The sequence below is a fragment of the Nanorana parkeri genome, unplaced genomic scaffold (assembly GCF_000935625.1).
Source record: "Nanorana parkeri isolate BGI_ZX_2015 unplaced genomic scaffold, ASM93562v1 scaffold504, whole genome shotgun sequence".
Classification (NCBI taxonomy): Eukaryota; Metazoa; Chordata; class Amphibia; order Anura; family Dicroglossidae; genus Nanorana; species Nanorana parkeri.
The window spans coordinates 463,115-481,704 of record NW_017306772.1 but is presented as its reverse complement, the minus strand read 5'-3'; the positions used below and the strand labels follow the sequence as shown (position 1 = coordinate 481,704).

The window sequence follows — 18,590 nt, the reverse complement described above, 5'->3', positions numbered from 1 at the left end:
GTGTGTGTGTGCAACCGGTGATGCTGTGGGCCGATGGGGTCCTAGCAACCGGTGATGCTGTGGGCCGATGGGGTCCTAGCAACCGGTGATGCTGTGGGGCGATGGGGTCCTAGCAACCGGTGATGCTGTGGGCCGATAGCGTCCTAGCAACCGGGGATGCTGTGGGCCGATAGCGTCCTAGCAACCGGGGATGCTGTGGGCCGATAGCGTCCTAGCAACCGGGGATGCGGTGGGCCGATGGCGTCCTAGCAATAGAGGGTTGACACAGCCTTAATTATCTTCATTTTTCCTAACTCCAAAATAGCCATATTTGGTAATTAATTTGTTTCCGGCCATAACCACATATTAGAAAAGTGTTGCATAGAGGAACTTTGAATTTGTTGCTTAGTATTAGCTATGGAACCATTCCGAACTTTGATAAATTCCGCCCAAGTGTTTTAGATCCCATAACATCAGAATTGTGTTGCAAAGTCTTTATTAAATAGCCCCCAGTGTATTTTCTGTTTTAAATTATTAAAGGAGAACTTTAATTGTGTGATTTCCACTCATCCTCATAGTTAGAGGCGACCTGTGACAAAGAAGCTGTCACGCGATGGCTCTTTTGATCAGGAAGTGAGCAGAAACATGCAGCCGATCCGCTCACTTCTCGATCGTCTCCCTGCAGTGATTCCCCCCTCTCCTCTCCGATCCTCCAGCTCTGAGTTAACCCACAGTTCTCTTTTAGGCATATTGTGTCAGCCCTTCCTACTTAATTTCTGATGCATTTCAAAGAACACAGACCTCTCCTTATCTCCTCCCACTGCTTATCTCTATGGCCCCTTCTTGTGCACAGGCAGACAGAACAGGACGTTATAATCTCACAAGTTCTGGCAAAATCAACAGGTATTTATCAGGCTGGGCTCACACCTGGGCGTACAGAATATGCAGGTTTGCCGCACGTTACGTGCCGCGAATTTTTACCGCGATTTGCGGTAAAGGAAACGCGTGACAAACGCGCGTTTCCGAGGGCTAAACGACTGTATCCTAATGGATACGCGCGGCAAATACGCCCCAAAGAAGCTCCTGTACTTCTTTGGGCGTAGGGCGTTTTTCAGCGCGTTCCTACGCGCTGTAAAACTCCCAGGTGGGAACCATGCCTATAGGCAATTATTGGTTTTCACATGTTGAGCGTTTTACAGCGCGCAGGTGTGAACCAGGCCTTAAACAGATATAACAAAATGCTTTCAATGGTATACTTTCAGACCAAAAGGGAGCAATGATGAAGTTCACAGTTTAGGCTTAACTTTAAAATGACTATGCTGAGCCTGTATGGAGAGAAGAACAATTGGGTGCTTTGAAGTTCTAGAGAAATGCAGATGTGCTAGGCCCATAACAGCCAATCAGATTGCAAAAGCAGTTATTTCACTGCAGGACTTAAAAACTATATCATTCCCACAGCTACCACAGCTACCTCCATGTATAATTTCCCCCTCCTCTTTTAGATTGTATGCCCTCACGGGCAGGGCCCTCCTTACCATCTTGTCTTGAATTGTATTGTAACTGTAACGTCTTCCTTATATTGTAAAGCGCTGCACAAACTGTTGGCGCTATATAAATACTATGTAATAATAATAATAATAATATTATAAAGGTTTTGCTGCCTTTGATCCAGAGATTTACTTTGCAGTACTTTCTTTTGGGGTAACTAATGTCCTCATTCTGATGGCAAGTGTCATTTAACTAATTTCCTCTAAGCCCAGCCCATCCTTGGCAAGACCCATTGAGTGACTGGACAGTGAAAGGAGAAGCTGCACAGTGATGAACTCATCTCTCTGTCACTGCTGTCTCTTTCTATCATCATGCTTCTTGTCAGCACATAAACTGATTGGCTCCTTCTGCTGCTTCTATCCTTTACACTTCAGCCCTGATGTGCAAGGTCTGCAAGAGCCTGACACCAGTTTAAATGTAGGTACTTACACTGCTGGGTGATGTACTAATAAATCTAGCACTGCATTCATTTTTGTGTGTACAGTTTAGCTTTAATGGTGAGCAGAGTGCGCTTTGGTTGTGTAAATTTCCCAAATGTGTCATGGGTGTTGCCTAGAGATTGGGAAATACCGATAGTGAGATATGTGCTTGTGACTGTTTGACGTACCTTTTAACCACCTGCTGCCCGCAGCAATTTCTTACTATTTGCACACACATGAAATAATCTATATTTTTGGCTAGAAAACAGCTTCAAACCCACAAACAATTATATATGTTCTGAAAGCAGAGGCCCCTTAGAATAGAAAAATGCTAGTTGCAATTTTTGATGTTGCACGATATTTGTGCAAATGTTTATCAAACCAATATTTTTAGGATAAAATACACCAAAAAGAAAAATTAGTGCAGAGAAACATAATATAATTAGAGCTGCAACAATTATTCGATTTAAGTCGATTAAAATAGACGATGGAAAACTTTTTTCCATCGTCGATTCGTCGGTTAAAATAAAAATTTCCCGCTCGCCGCTGCTCACGCCACCGCACACGCCGGTAAACCATCTTAAGCCACGCCCACCGCACACGCTGAGGACATGCGTCTGGCACTCTCCTCCCGTTGTGCTTCCCGACTTGCCGCTGCCCGCCGACAGCCAAGGGCCCACCGTAATTCAAAGTAAGTCACTTGAGATCGGCCGGGAGCTTTTTAATGTTTCCTGTTTTTTTTTTTTTTTCTTAATGTGTTTCACTGCAGAACAGTAGCAGCTGTAGAGGAACAACAAATCCCAGCAATAATATTAAACACCCTGTATGATGTATTATTGCTGGGATTTGTTGTTCCTCTATAGCTGCTAATGTTCTGCGCTGTATAATACATTGGTATTCTGTGTATATATATATTATTTATTAATTTTTTGACGATGGAAAACTTTGTCAACGCTTTCCATCGTCGATTCGTCGGATAAAATTTCCTGCTCGCCGCTCACGCCCACCTGTTCGCGGCTTAATACACGAGTTACGCTGCGCACCCGCCCACCACACAAGCCGGACACACGCCCGCAGAGCACGCCGCCGCTGCAACGACTTACAACGGTTCAGAAACGGATAAGGGGGACCTGTTTTAATGTTTCCTGTTTTAAAAAAAAGAAAGCGGCACACTGTAGAACACCAGCAGCTATAGAGGAACAACAAATCCCAGCAATAGTACATTAAACACCCTGTATAATGTATTATTGCTGGGATTTGGTGTTCCTCTATAGCTTCTGGTGTTCTGCAGTATGCCGCTGTGTTATACATTGGTATTCTGCATTGCATTGTATTGTGCATGGTATTCTGCATTGTATAATACAGCGGCACACTGCAGAACACCAGCAGCTATAGAGGAACACCAAATCCCAGCAATAATATATTAAACAGCCTGTATAATGTATTATTGCTGGGATTTGTTGTTCCTCTATAGCTGGTGGTATTCTCCATTGCGCTGTATAATGTATTATTGCTGGGATTTGTAGTTCCTCTATAACTGGTCAGTGGTAATCTGCATTACACAGTGTAATCATTTTACAGCGCAATGGAGAATACCACCAGCTATAGAGGACTACAAATCCCAGCAATAATACATTATATACAACGCAATGCAGAATAACATAATAACAATAATTTATTTTATTTTTTATCCGATTAATCGAACGTAATAATCGGCTAACTAATCAATTTTGAAAATAATCGTTGGCTGCAGCTCTAGACTAGTTTATATAGTCTTAGCATGAGGTGCCAGTTTCTCGTTCTGATCTTGAGATGCAATAGAGTAATTTGTCTTCTGCAGAAGATGAACTAGGTATGCAGCTAGTCTGATAGACTAGTGCTCCTTCACTGTAAAGAGTAGGGCCTGGGGAGTTCAAACTGTAACTGATTTGGCTGGAGGGGGGATATGTCCCTGACAGTTTTGAATGAACTAGGGCTGCAACTTACGATTATTTTCATAATCGATGAGTTGGCCAATTTTTTTTTATTGAATCAGTTTCAAGAAAAAAAATGAAATACCATCTTTTATTCAAAATGAAATACACAAATGCAGTGTTACAAGCAAAGTTTACTTCAGAATAAAACTGCATGCACAATTCTTGCAATCGCACAGCACTGGAATGCACGGCATTACCTTTCCACTTCACTGGGGAATGACAGCTGCCTGCTGAGGCAGGTGAATGTAAATAAAGCAGGCAGTGGCTGGAAGCAATTTCCAGCCTCCTATTGGCCTTTTTAAATTGCAATAGCCAATAGGAGGCTGGCTATTACACCCGCCAACTGCCTGCGGTCAATCAGCAGAGGAGGGAACTGAAGGAAAAAGTTCTCTATCAGGTCCTTCTCTGCTGATTAACAGCATGCAGTGGACTGGTTCAATAGCCAGCCTGCTATTGGCTATTTCAATTTAAAATATCAGGCTGGCTATTGTTTCCAGCTGCTGACGGGAGACTTGACGCCTGAGTTCTGTTTTATCAATTAGATGTTAGAGCCCCAGAGTGAACGCGGTGAACTTGGTTCGTACCAAGCCCACGCACATCCCTAGTAAAGAAGCAGATTCTGCATGGTCCAGCATGTAATGGGTTTTGGAGCAGTTTTAGGATTGATTTGTCAGGTGGATGTTTTCCACACTAAAGGGCACTCTGGCCAGCCAGTGCTCCTCCTTCCAGAGTCATGCTGCAAAGAGCACCATGTGTGTGGAAGCAAGGAGCACCGTGTGTGTGGACATAAGGATCTTGGCATCCAAGTCTGTCCAACCTATAGACAGGCATTTTGACTAGGCCCTCATCTGGTGAGAAGTGAAAGGAACACTGTCTTGCTGAGAGACAGTGATCCGATTGTCAGAGAGCCTGTACAGCCAAGCTGGGCAACTCCATAGTCAGGAGGTTGAGTTTTTATAGTCTATGCTGAAACACACGGACCAAAATAGCCAGGAGGCTACTTTGTTGCTCGATGTCATGCTAAAAACCCACGCTAGAGAAATCCTTCTATAAAGGAACTTTTGTTGGGTAATACAAGTGGACAGAAAAATCTTAAATGCAAGTTGTCAATGTAGAATGAGACCTTGAAGTTCTACATATAACGCCAAATGTCCCACACTAGTGAACCTGACTTAAACATACCTTGAGATTCCTATAAATATGTCACAGCAGAAACAAGATTGGGGTGAGTGAAGTTGGATGATTTGGTTTGATCTATAAACGTGTTATTATCTGCAGTATTCAAAATGTACTACAGAAGTTGACAGGTCTCACTAATTCAGCTGGCTTCATTCCCCCCAAGAGGCTCATGTACACGAGTATAAAATGCTGCGTTGTGATCCGTGTTGTGTATACTTTTATATGGCTCTAAATGCAGAGGTATTGTAGCCTATAAGCCTATGCACACATCTGCGTTGTGCTCAGTATTCTCCCATTGCATTGTGCTGCATAAACCAAAATGTAAAAATTATGCATACTTTTGCATTTTTTACGTAATATGAATGTTAAAATTTTGTGCACGTGTCACGCATAAATGTATCCCTGGTCAGACGGGAAAAAAGTATGCATATTGTTTTAACAGGAAATCCTGTCTTTGCAGTGGCTAGGCAGGAAGTGGCCATCCCTCTGGTGAGATACAAGAGCCACAGCTATGTCTTCTTGTCACTATTGGGGACATCATGGCCAGAGATGTGACGCAAAGTAACCCAATAGCTGCAAAGCGGGTCCTTCAACTCCCTCAACCTTCTTCTCTTTCTCCTCAACAACACCAGCAAGATTGCTTCAACTATAATATCCATAATTTGCCATAACAGATCTGCCAATAAAAGCTATATAGTCAGAACAAAGCCAGCTAGGACACCACTCCTAAGAGCAGGGAAAGTAAGAAAAAGGTGCCAAATTCATGTCTATTAACAAGATTATGCACGCACACACACAGGGAATTTTGAGATTGAATAATTACTAGAGGAAGGGGGAAAAATTATTTTATAAATGTAAATGCATATGGACGTACACAGGTCTAAACATGTATGAAGGTTGGTGCTATACGCATCATTACAGTGGTACCTCGGTTCACGAACGCTTCTGTTCGCGACCAGGAAGTTCGGCAAAATTTTGCTTCGTTCGCGAACTCCGCATCGGGTGACTAACACAAACGCAGCCATCTTCCCTGCTCTAACACTGGTCGGGGCTTTCTCTAGTCGAGATCGCAGTCTGATCACAGTTTGATTCGGTTCACGACTAGAATCGTGGAACGAATGCAGTTTATGAACCAAAGTACCACTGTACATTCCTTTTTTTTTTACATATGAACTTACTGCTGGCATGATTCTATGTTCATTTCAGTATTCCAGCAAAAGGTTTTCCCAGCACACTAACCAGCCAGCATGCAAAAAAAAACTTGTCACACCGCTAAGGTTAAAAACAGGTTTAGATACACGTCTTCTGCAGAAAATGTGAAAGCCGCGCCAAGGCACCTCTAAATAGTGCGGTCCTAACTCTAAACTATGAGAGTCTCCATCTTGGAGCACATATAACAAAAGATCAAATTGGGTGCAGGTTTGTCACAAACCTGAGTTAGGACCGCTCTATTTAGAGGTGCCTTGGCGCGGCTGTGCGGCTTTCACATTTTCTGCAGAAGACATGTATCTAAACCTCTGTTTTTAACCTTAGCGGTGAGACAAGTGTTTTTGCATGCTAGCTGGTGAGTGTGCTGGGAAAACTTTTTTGCTGTTTTACTGTATAAGGCCCTTCCATGTGCACCTTGCTGTAAAGCTGGTAAAAAATTGATGAGTGCGTTTGCCATTTGTTTTGCATTGCTGTATTCCATCATGCCCGTGTACTCTTAATCAACAGAATTGGTGAAAGGGGATGTTAGTGAACTGATTTGTGAACAATTTTACACCAAAAACAATATACACTATATGGTCACCCCTCAAAAGGATTGACTTCACAAAGTGAAGGTGAGGTGCACAAAGCCAGTTTATTGGAGACATGTTTTCAAGCGTTTGATGTGGAGGTACTTCAGTGGCCATCACAGAGGGCTTCATCTCAAGCCGTTGGAACACATTCCAAAATCGCGTGGTTTGGGGGAATGGGGGAATCTGCCTTGGCAGCTATTGTATTCTGACAGCAGGCAGCTGCCACTGTCATAAAAAAAATGAACAGTGCAGCTGATTGATTTTACAAGGTATTACTTTGAGAGACCCAAAGGTAAATACCCTTAGTATAGTGTTTTGCTTTTTGCAAATGTAAATTTGTGCCTAGGGAGCAAGCTTTAAAATGTCCTTTAATATAAACAGTAAGCACAACCTTCCCATGGTTTCTGCTGGGATGTTGTGTACCACTACTTCATGGGGTGGAGCATTGGTTTCATTTCACTGCTCCTTTCTTCAGTTACAGTGAGGGTGTCTCTGGCCATTAAGAATAACTATTTGCATGTAGCAAGATGGCTAATATAGTCAGATGCCAATAAAAGTGGGACTAAAATTGCATGACTTTTTGTCACGGTTCTCAGTCTGCTTCCTGGACTGAAATGTTGGCTCCGAGAGGACATGGTCATATAAATCCTGGTGTCTGCAGATCCTGGCTGTGTTTCAAAATATCACTATGACATGACACTAATCAGCCTCCTGCTGTCAGCCTAGGCAAAGTCACTTGAATTGATCACTTTGCCTGTTTTTGTAATGATAAAAGGTACATCATATCTGAAAGTTACACTGTTACGTTATACTCCTAGGAATTTATTCATGCAGACCTGTTAAGGTATTGAAAGGTTCACATTAAAGAACTTGGTGCATAATTATTCTTAACTTTTGCAGTGGGGCTAACTGCTTGTTTTTGTCAAGGGCTGAAAATAAAAAAGTTACTCGCCTATACCTTGGAGCCTTCTGGCTGCTACTCTGGTCGCTGCAGCCGGCCTCCAACATTTCACCGATGGTATATCCCTTGGCGTGCTCAAGTCCTATACACTGTATAGGATGCGATGACTCACAGGACCTTAGACCGCCAGAGCGGAGGGAGAGCGAGGCGGCAGGGACCCGTCTAGGATCCAACCAGGATAGCAGTTCGGAACTTTGAATTGTTGTCCCCAGATAAAAACAAGCACTTAACTCTTGTAGTGTGGGGATAGTTCCACTGCAAGGGTTAAGAATAATTGTCTGGAGTTCTTTAGTGTATTTTTAAATTGTGGGAGGAAATTGTGAAATTCTGTTGGATGCGTGCCTGTTTCAACTGAAATGATGTGTGTGAATTGCTAATAGTTCCTGATAAATGGTGGTTGGACATTTTAATATTCTACACATTGCTGGGAATCCACTGAGATGTGTACATGCAAGTCTTATATGTTCTCCTTTTATGTATGGGATTCAGTTTATGTATGGGATTCAGGCTGGAAGATTGTTTCATCACAAGGTGTGTGCATGACTGCACTAGTTTCAAGCTCTAGTGACAGAGACTGGTTCAGTGTTATCTTAAATGTTGTGAAATACCTTTTGTATTGTGTACATATAAAAGAATATACAGTTAAAATAAATGTAACTCTCTCCCCCTCATATGTTCATCCCAACCCTTCTCTCTACTTCCCTCTCTCCTTTCTTTTTCCTCTCTCAACTGGTTCTTCCCCAGCCATCTCTTTCCGGTGATCCATTGATATGAGCCCGAGATGGCTCCCATATTCAACCACGGTCTACATGCCATGCACTGTATCTATATCCTGGAAGGGCTATATCTTCTGCCAAAGTAATATGTAGTGCTGTTATGTTATATCTAACGAATTAATCCGAACCGGCCTTGGGAAGCCCTCCCCCTTTCTCTATTTCTTGTACTATGTTCATTGTTACATGTGTACTTTGTACACCCGTAAACTGTAATGTTGAAGATTGTTATAATGTAGTTTGCGGTCAGTGGAGCCTTATTGTACACTTGCAATTTTCAAATAAAAAATGTAAAATGGAAAAAAAATAAAAAATAAATGTAACTCTAATAAATAAACCTGTCCATATTCTGTAGTGGTTATATAGGGCAGCCTTTCTTAAACAGGGTGCCTTCTGGCTTGCTCAGGGGTATGTCAACATTTTCACAGTGTCATGCCTTTCCATGGTGCAAGGCAGCCTCCAGCACCATAGAAACGAATGGCACCAATCCAGGGAGGGTGGGATCCATTCTGAAAAGGAAGGATTTTCACCCCATCCAGGCCTGCTCCACCTCCCCGCCCTCTGCCATGCTGCCACAGAAGCAGATCCTGATGTGATGGTAGGACTCGTGCGAAGAGGGTTATGAGGACTCTAATGTGAAGGGGGAACTCTGGTGTGAAAATGGAACTCATGATTTGTAGCATGGACCCCTGATGTGAAGATGGCTCTTGATGTGAATAGGGGTGCCTAATGAGGGGGAGACTGTGAAAGGAGGAGGCTTTTGCATACTTTTTTTCGATTTCAAAGTATTTGATTGGTTTTAAGGTTTAACACAGAAATATCAATAATAGATGGTAGATGATCACAGTTGTCAGACAACCAAGGAACAGAGATGCTACTGTGCGTAGAGCACTCCGCCCAACACATTAAGGATTTCCTCTCATAGGTATTGTGACGTGTACAAGTAAAGCAGGTGCATTCTATCAGAAGGAAGCATTATTCCAATGTCGTTGACAGAATCATAATGAGAGCACAGGTGGACAACAGTCTCCTATAATCTATGGTCGAGAATGTCAAAGATCAATAATAAGAGTGGAGTAAGGTAAGGGAAGGAGAAGCAGAAGGGTTGCAGTAAAGAAGGGAAAGGGTAGCACCAAGGTCTCTGTGGTGATGTTTGTTTATATACCCAGATGCCTAAATGTATGTTAAGCTCTCAAGGGGAAGGTCAGGGTGTGCATAGGAGCTCCATGGGTTCCAGACTTTTTGGAATTTCTTCTGTGAGTCCAATAGGGTACTAGGGAGCTTCTCATTGATGAAGAAGGAATATATCCTGCGTCTTGACATCAGCAAAAGAAACAAATTGTGTCTGCCAGGCTTGGGCTATAGCTTGTTTGACTGCTAGTAAGCCAATTTTTATATTAAGTCTTTGTGAGAGATGGCGGCTTAAAATGTAAGAGTGCAAACCATGGATCTTTCGCTATAGGTTTATGAAAGAGAGAGCGAAGGAGAAGGAAAGTCTTGGACCATAGATGCATTAGCATAGGGCAAGACCACCAAGTGTGTATAACGTCCCCTTTAACGGAGCAGCCTCAGAAGCAGAGAGCGGAATGTGATGGGTGTAGGTGGGTCAACCGTGAAGGAATCATATACAACCTCATCATGGTTTTACAAGCAGTCTCCATACTTTTTTAAAGGGTGGCATGACTGAAAAAAAGTTGAGAAATGCTGATCTAGACCATGTAAATTGCATCTTGCCTGCGACTGACCTGTCCGAAGTCAGTTGTCTAAACCGTTATAACTAGGGCTGCAACTAACTATTTATTTTCGTAATTGATTAGTTGGCCGATTAATTTTTTGGCAAAAAAAATTAAATGGCATCTTTTTTATTGAAAACAAAATATACATATGGAGTGTTACAAACATAAAGTTTACTTCGGAATAAAACTGCATGCACAATTTTTTGCAATCGCACATGACTGGAACGCACGGCATTGCGGTATCGTGCGTTCCAGTGTGGCCAATCGCACTGCGGACAGGAGGCTCGTTAGACATTTTAATTCGTTTCATGGATTTAAAATAATCTCAATTAAAAACTCCAAGCCAATATAATAAAATAACCAAAGTTTTGTTTAAAAAAACACACCAAAATTGGACAAAAATACAAGTGTGTGTGTGTGTGTGTGTGTGTGTGTGTGTGTGTATAATATATATATATTAGGGCTGTGGAAATTTAAGCCCGGTCATCAGAGTTAGCCATGAATATTGGCCCAAGAATTATTAGCACATTAGAGATGACAGGCCCTCTCTAAGGTGACATTAGGGGCCTATTGGACCCCTAGTGTCACATTTCAACTTCAATAGTTTTAGCTGGGGAATGTAAATACAGCAGGTAGTGGCTGGGATCAATTGCTTTTTTCAAATTGCAATAGCAAACTGGCTATTGCACCCACCCACTGTCTGCTGTCAATCAGCAGAGGAGGGACCTGCAGGAGAAAGTTCTCACGGGGGAATGCAGAGTCACAGGTGACCAGCGGTAAGGAGAGGAGCAGAATCAACTCGTCAATAATGAGAATCATGGACCACGATTCTCATTCTCGATTAGCATCGATTTAAATCGATCAGCCTAGTTCTAACACTGCCAGCCAAGTTATCTGTGGTTCTTCTTCATCTCTTAGACATGTTTTCATCTGAAACTTGTCAGACTGCAGGCATCTAAATTATGGGCACCTCTATTTGCTTGCTTGCATATATCTGTGGACGACAACCCCCAATCAACCATTACATCCTTATTTTAATGGAAGGCATCTGCTGTAGTTCATCCAATTCGGTTTTGCATTTTATTTTCCATTCATTTTTTTGTGACAGATTTATAAACCTGTATGAGGTTCCACCTTGTATGTAAGGTGGATGAAACCTAAATAGGTCACCTAACTAGATAGATCAGTTATTTTAACTGGGCAGGGCGGCGGTCTCAGTATACCGCGAGCTGTAGCTCGCGGTATACTGAGCTTTGGGTCAAGGGGGGACGCTAGTTTGTGTCCTCCCGTGACCCTTAAGGTGCCCATACACTGCTCGATTCTCGTACGAGAATCGGGCGAAATCCCGCGATCGTACGAGAATCGAGCAGTGTGAACGAAGACGTGCGACCGTTTCTACTGTACGGTTGCACGTCTTTTGTCGAACCAACATGCTCGAAAACCCGCCGAGAATCGTACGATTGTCGGCGGGTTTCTAGCCTGATCGTCCGATAGTTGCGGAACGGGCCGCTGTGCGCACACGCACACTGCCCGTTCTGCATTGCGGTCATCGGAAGCGGGCTTTCCATGATCGCAAGTACGATCTGCCTGTCCAAGGTGGGCAGATCATACGAGCTTTCAATAAGCATACGACCATCGCAAGACTTTTGGTCGTAAGGTGTATGGGCACCTTTTAGGAGAACTATGGGGGAAAACACATACCCCACAGTTCTCTTTTAAGTAACGCCCTTTTATAATCACCTGTCTGCTGGACACCTGTGTAATGAATAATTATACTCACCTGGAGTTGAATTCTTTGTTAATTAGGATTTTGTGGTCTAAAATTTTAGCTTTGTTTCTATGACTTTCATTGGGGTGTATTTATTTTTGCAATTTTTGTGACTAGCTTCCCGCTTTCATCCTTTATTGGGCCTATCTGCTCCTTTCTCACCTTTTTAACTGTTAATATATTGGTAGAATTTTTTGGGGTTCTTTTTACTATCTGCGGCGATATGCTTTTCGCATAGTGTCCCATAGAAAATGTTGATTCTGAAAGTAAAGGTTTTCTGACAAATCTGTTGGGGTGTACTCATTTATGCTGAGCACTGTATATATTTATATTTTCCAGATAAGCTATAGTCATGATTGCTATCATGTTCCTATCCTGGTCAATAAGGGGATTACTCATGGGCAAGGTTAGCTGAGGACTTGATTGTAGCATTGCACAATAGTTGTCTATGCGCATTTGTTCTGACCAAGCTCTTACTCTCTTTTGTATATAATATGAGCCTATAAACATTAATTGACTACAATTAATTTAAGCCTTATCCCTCGTGACTCTAAATCAATTTGTTATACATTTTAAATGTAATGTTTAATACTTGATGACCTAGCGTTTCATTTCTACTGTTGTGTATTTTCATAAGTAAGGAATTAATATAATGTTTAACAAGGCTTTTCTAGGAAATTCCTGAATGTGTACGATACAGACAATGTTCAGAGAGAGAAACAATAAATGAATTGCTTGGCTTTTCTAAATATGCCAGTCTGTTCTTATTTTAGAGTATGTTTGTTAATAAGCAACTTCATCTAAAACTAGACCCTGTTTCTAGGAAAAAGAGCCTCCTTGGCTACTTTAATGCATCGGGTTCAGCATCCATTCATTTTAAAGGGGCTGCAAGGAGGGTCCCAAGTGGGCTACTCACTTCTCACAGTCAGCAGGACGTGTATGAAGTTCAAGCATTGTATGACCAGTTTTAGGAGACCGCTACCTATCTTCTCAAAATACAAGCTCCCGGTCTTACTGTGGCCTCATTATGTTCTATGTTGCTCCCTTGGAAAAAAAGAGACTTCACTTCTACTACACTGTGTACTTGTTCCATGTCAGTAGCTGAGGGAAGTTTGAAGCCAGAGATAACTGTCCACAAATGTATACGTTTTTTCTCTCCTGCCAAGCAATCTTTGGTGTGTACAATTAGTTCTATGCACTACGTGGTTCTGAAACCTGTTTTGTTTCTTATTTTACTTTAGAACAACAGAGTTAGACTTACCTGCCATAGTGACTTCTGCAGTCTTCTTATCCTTGCTGCAGACATCTCCATCCAGTCTTCATTTTGGGTTGATCATCTTCACCCATTGTCTTCGCCCATCTTTATTGGATGCTATGATGTAACTCCCAAGCATGCGAGTGTGAATTCATATTTCCCGGATAAAATGTTGTATGGATGTCACCAGCACTCCAAGTATGACAGAATACGTCAACATTTTAGTGAATCTTCATTTTATTTTCAAAGTCACTTAAAGTGGAAACAAGCACTTTCGGGGCTGCGCAGGGTCCCCTTCATCAGGCTTTGAAGCTTTGAAGCCTGATGAAGGGGACCCTGCGCGGCCCCGAAAGCGCTTGTTTCCACTTTAAGTGACTTTGAAAATAAAATGAAGATTCACTAAAATCTTGACGTATTCTGTCATACTTGGAGTGCTGGTGACATCCATACAACATTTTATCCGATACGGCGCCATCCGTAGTCATTGCGAGCACCCATTTTTCCACATGGGAAGTCCGGTAAGGTGTGCTACAGGTCCTTGGACATTTGTATTCATATTTCCCGGCACTAAAGACAAACTGTGCATCGCGCATCATTATATATTCAATATACATTGCTGGCAGGAAAGAGAACAGCATTTATTTCAGAACAGACCTAGACAGCCTCTTCTGCAATGAAAGCCTACCTGCCAGAAATGCGTCTTTGTTAAGGCTTTAGTTCCACTTTAATGTAAGGAACTAATAAATGGTGACTGTTTTTATTAACTCAGATCATAGTGATTTTCTTACATGGGCCTTCTGGACCATGGAAGGAAATAATTATATAGTTCTGGAAAAGGGTTTATGGAAAATAGTAATTATATCGTTCTGGAAAATGCAAACACTTATGAGGTCTGTGAAGAGCAGTGCTGCTAAGGGAATGCTCAGGAGATGCTGTAATTGTTTAATTTTCCTATAGTGTCTCTGTTTGCCTATCTTCACACTAATCCAGACAAGACTGAAGGAAACCTCAAATGCTTCTAATCTAAAACATAGTTGGAATACCCTGCTATTCCCTACACACTATTGTCAAAAATATAGTGCTCAGAGCTGACTCCTTTTACAATGCATCGTGTCATTTGCAAAGGTGCTTATCTAAGCATGAGCGTCACATTGTGTCATGGTTAAATCAACATAGAATGCACGTGCTTATGTATATCTTCCCTAGCTGGACCCACCCTAAGACTTTTACAAAAAGTAGTTTCCATCAGAGATCAGAAATAAATGTACTTGCCCGGTTTGCTTTTCTAGGTAGGATGTTGAATTAGTAAAGCACCTTATAATTGTTACTCTTTTTAGGGTGTAAAATAAACTGTAGGAATTAGGGATGCACCGAAATTTCGGCCGCTGAAACATCTCATCTGAAAATGACACTTTTGGCAAAATGCCAAAAGTGCCATGACGGCCGAAAATTCAGTGTACAGCAGGGAGGAGAGAAGCTTTTAGATGCCGGGCGGTGACAGCTCTGATTGTTGCAGGAGGCCGAGCTCTCCTCCCGGACCTCCCGGCTTTGCTTCCTGTGCCAGGAGGATGGACAGCGCTGCTGACAGCTGTGATCTGTCGGTGGGGGAGGAGAGCTCTGCCTCCTATGACAGGATGGAGGGCAGTGAGTGGAGGAGACAGTGAGTTTCGGCCTCCAAAATTCCATTTTGGTGCATCCCTAGTAGGGATGCACCAAAGTTTCTGCTGAGAATGATACAATGGGCAAAATGCAAATTCAGTGCATTCCTAGCTTCTCTCCTCCCCGCTGGACGCCAGTCTGTGTACCCTCTGATCCCCGCTGCTCCCCCCTGCTTATGTCGGCCGAGGCAGGGGGATTGGAGGGGACACAGAGCAGCGCCTAGTGGGGAGGAGAGAAGCGGTCACCCGCTCTCCATCCTAACTTGCCTTTCACGGGAGGCGGGGCAGTTCGGGAGGAGAGTTCGGCCTCCTGTGACAGGCAAGTCAGGATGGGGAACGAGTTACACGTATTCAGCAATCGCTGAGTGTTTGTAAATAACTGAGGACATAGTATGCTTACTGGGTCCCCAGTTATGAATGAACAGGAAATGCTCTACATTACTTCGTGTTCATTCATGATTGTGGTCATGGTAAGCCATGTATGTAGTCATATGTTTTGGTTCTATATACATTTTATAAAAGCCTAGTAGAGTCAGGAGAGGCGCCTCAGTTGAGAGTTCAGGGAGTTATTCAAAATCTAAAGATATGATAGTGCTTTTTAAATCTGAACCCTAGGCAAACCGCAAAATACATGAGATGAAATGCATATAAGGGAGCATTTTTTCCCCTGAAATTTACACAGCTTTACCACACAGCACTGCAGATTGATAAGCTTATCACTTTATCACTCTGCTCCCTCCTCCTATCAGCATATGTATTTTAAGTACTGCAGCTCAGCTAACTGGCTCCTTTTTTGTTTTTGTTTCTCCCTCTCCTAGCCTGAATTCTACTGTACAGAATTTTGCAAGAAGCCAATACTAAGCCCAGTTAAGGTACTTAGAATGCTTACATTTAATGGTGTATTTATGAATACAGAGCGGTGTTAATTTGTGTTTTTTTTTTTTTTTATCTATCTTGAGTTCAGTCATAAAAATTGGCTTAAAAAGGTTAATATATTATTTATTCAGATTTTTTGTGCTGGTTGTAAATTTGGAGTATGTTTGTCCTAAAGTTATGTTTTAAACATGCAGCAATCCTTGCTTAAAGTCCACTTGAACCTGATTTTATATCTATTATTGCCTGTTTGTGCCTTGTCTTTTTCCAGCTTGCCTTCGGTTCTCGTGATGACTGAGGGAGTGGAGGAGAGGAGGGTCTTTTAAACAGATTAAGTGACGTGTTTCCTGTGTGTGGGGGAGGAGATTCCATCTCGTGATGCTGTCCTGGAAGACTAATGGAAATAGAGTTACCGGTAAGTCCTAACTCTGAATATTCCTGCAGGGACTGGCTTTTCTATTTTAGGCCCCTTCTCCACTATCCAATCAGGTAGGGATCCGTGCATGGATCTCCTCCTGATCAGAGTGGTACAGATCCGATGTCACCTCCATGACGTCCGTACGGTTTTTTTTCCCCTCCATCCTGAGACAGAGGAAAAAACTGAAATGACTGGTCCCATGTCGGCCAATGGGCAATCCGCATGTAAATGGAGATGTCTGTCTACATCAGATTACTCCCAAACCCTCACGATCAGGTCCGGTGAAACGGAAAACTGTTTCATTTGTTTTTCTGGACCTTGTCAGAGCCAGTGGTAACCATATGTAAACGGGCATACGTGCATTTAGATCTGGCTTCCCATATTTTTTATGTTGGGCATCCGATCAGATCCTCCTGAAAAATTGACAGGCTGACCTGATCGGACCACCTGTGTGAAAGGGGCCTTGGCTGTGGCTGATTTGTAAGGAAAACAAACTAAAGGTGCCCATACACCTGCCGATTATCGTTGGAAATCCCGCGATCGTATGATAATCGGCAGGTTTACGGAATGCGTGCGACCGTTTCTACTGTACGGTCGCACGTCTTTTGTCTTACGAGCAGGCCACAAACCCGCCGAGAAACGTATGATTGTCGGCGGGTTTGTGGCCTGCCCGTAAGACAAATGCCGCACGGGCCGGTGTGCGCAAGCGCACACTGCCCGTTCAGCATTGCAGTCATCGGAAGCCCGCCCCTGGGCAAGTACGATCTGCCTGTCCAAGATGGGCAGATCGTACGTTTTTTAAATTCCCTTACAACCATCGCAAGACAAAATCTTGCGATGGTTGTAAGGTGTATGGTCAGCTTAAGTCATTATACACTTTTTGTTTTCGTGCACCCGGAAAATATTTAGCTAATTTTAAAATGAAAGGTTCTTTTCGGTAATATTTTTTTTGTATAGATCGTTATATTTCATATTTTTACAGAGTAGGTTAATATCTAGAAACAATTATCTTTTGCATAGTCAGAAAGAGAGGTCATCCTTCCCCCCTGATAAGGGATCATCCTGTGCTTTCTGTCAATTTTCATCATCACTTCCTTTTTTTTTTTTCCTCTAGCGTGACTTTTGCAAGAAAGTGTCACATGACGACAATTTCTTAGTCTGTATTTTTGCTCAAAGTTATATTAAAGTCAAAAGGCTTTTAAGCTCTTTAAAATGCTGATAAAATGACTTGCAATGAATGCTGCTTGTGAACAAGTTTTGAGTTTTCTGCAGAATCAGCTGGTCTCCTGAGCACTGGTCCTGATAGCCTATTTTAGGGTGGCTCCTTGTGTGTGTTAGACACAGCTTACTGTCTCCACAAACGCACAGCAAGGAAAGCTACTTCTCTGTTACGCCTTCCTCCGTCCTCCCTTCTCCAAGTTGGTAGATGGAAAGCTGCTGAAGACTGCTCTGTTCCATGTGGTCTTGTACTGGACAGGAAGTTCAGGGAAGCTGATCCAAGAGATGAGCCATATGTTTGGAAACAATGACTGTAAGTGCTTGGGCAGAAATGTATAGAAATGTTCTGCTGGGCAATTTATATTTGTTCGATCATGGGTTTATTATTGAAAAAAGATTTGAGAGTTGAATACTACTTTAATGATTCTTTTCAAAATATTCAAATAAAACCAATCTCAATCGGCCTAACTTATTCTTAAAGCTGCAAGCAGCCTTCATGTGCAAAACAAACCTCTTTCCCAAGTTATGGTAATAGTATTTGCCTGTCTGATTAATGTGTGACTTTAGGGAAATATGGCTGCTGATGTTCTGCCTCATTTGGCACCTCTTTTCTTCCAGTCTTCTAATTGGACAATAAAGTTGCTGAAGCCAACTGATGTAGTTCTCTTTGCAGTTTCTCCTCCTGATACATTTTTCCTAGTGTTAAAGTGACCGTACTGTGCAAAGCACTAGAGCCCCGATTGGTTCAAGCTAGCTGACCTTCTACTTTCCAGCACTGACTGAAACACAGAAGTATGGATATAGTGCGCTTTTCCTTAAATGGTGCATTAACCTGTTGCCGTCTGCCCGTTGCAAAAAAACGGACGGACGGCGGGCTCGCATTTGCGGGTTGCCGTCTCCAGACGGCATATTTTTTCTGCTCGCTCGCACGAGCAGAAAAAGCCAGTTCAATGCAAAGAGCCGTTACCGGCTGTTTCACATACACACGATCGGCGGCTCTATAGCCTACCGATTGCGTGTATGTGCTTGCTGTGTGACTCCCCCCCTC

The 18,590-nt window shown here is 42.6% G+C and overlaps 1 protein-coding gene across 2 annotated transcripts in view; it reads left to right on the top strand.

Annotated features, from left to right (window-relative positions):
- The window catches only part of SNX30 (sorting nexin family member 30), a 55,292-nt gene that overhangs the window by 4,654 nt on the left and 32,048 nt on the right, over positions 1-18,590 (top strand). Inside the window, exons 2-3 of one of the 2 annotated variants that reach the window (XM_018561159.1) lie at positions 10,134-10,163; positions 15,362-15,373. The exons of the other annotated variant lie outside the window; for it this stretch is intronic. Coding sequence (XP_018416661.1) covers positions 10,134-10,163; positions 15,362-15,373 — 42 coding nt within the window. The remainder of the gene's footprint in view (positions 1-10,133; positions 10,164-15,361; positions 15,374-18,590) is intronic. 2 annotated transcript variants of the gene reach the window in all.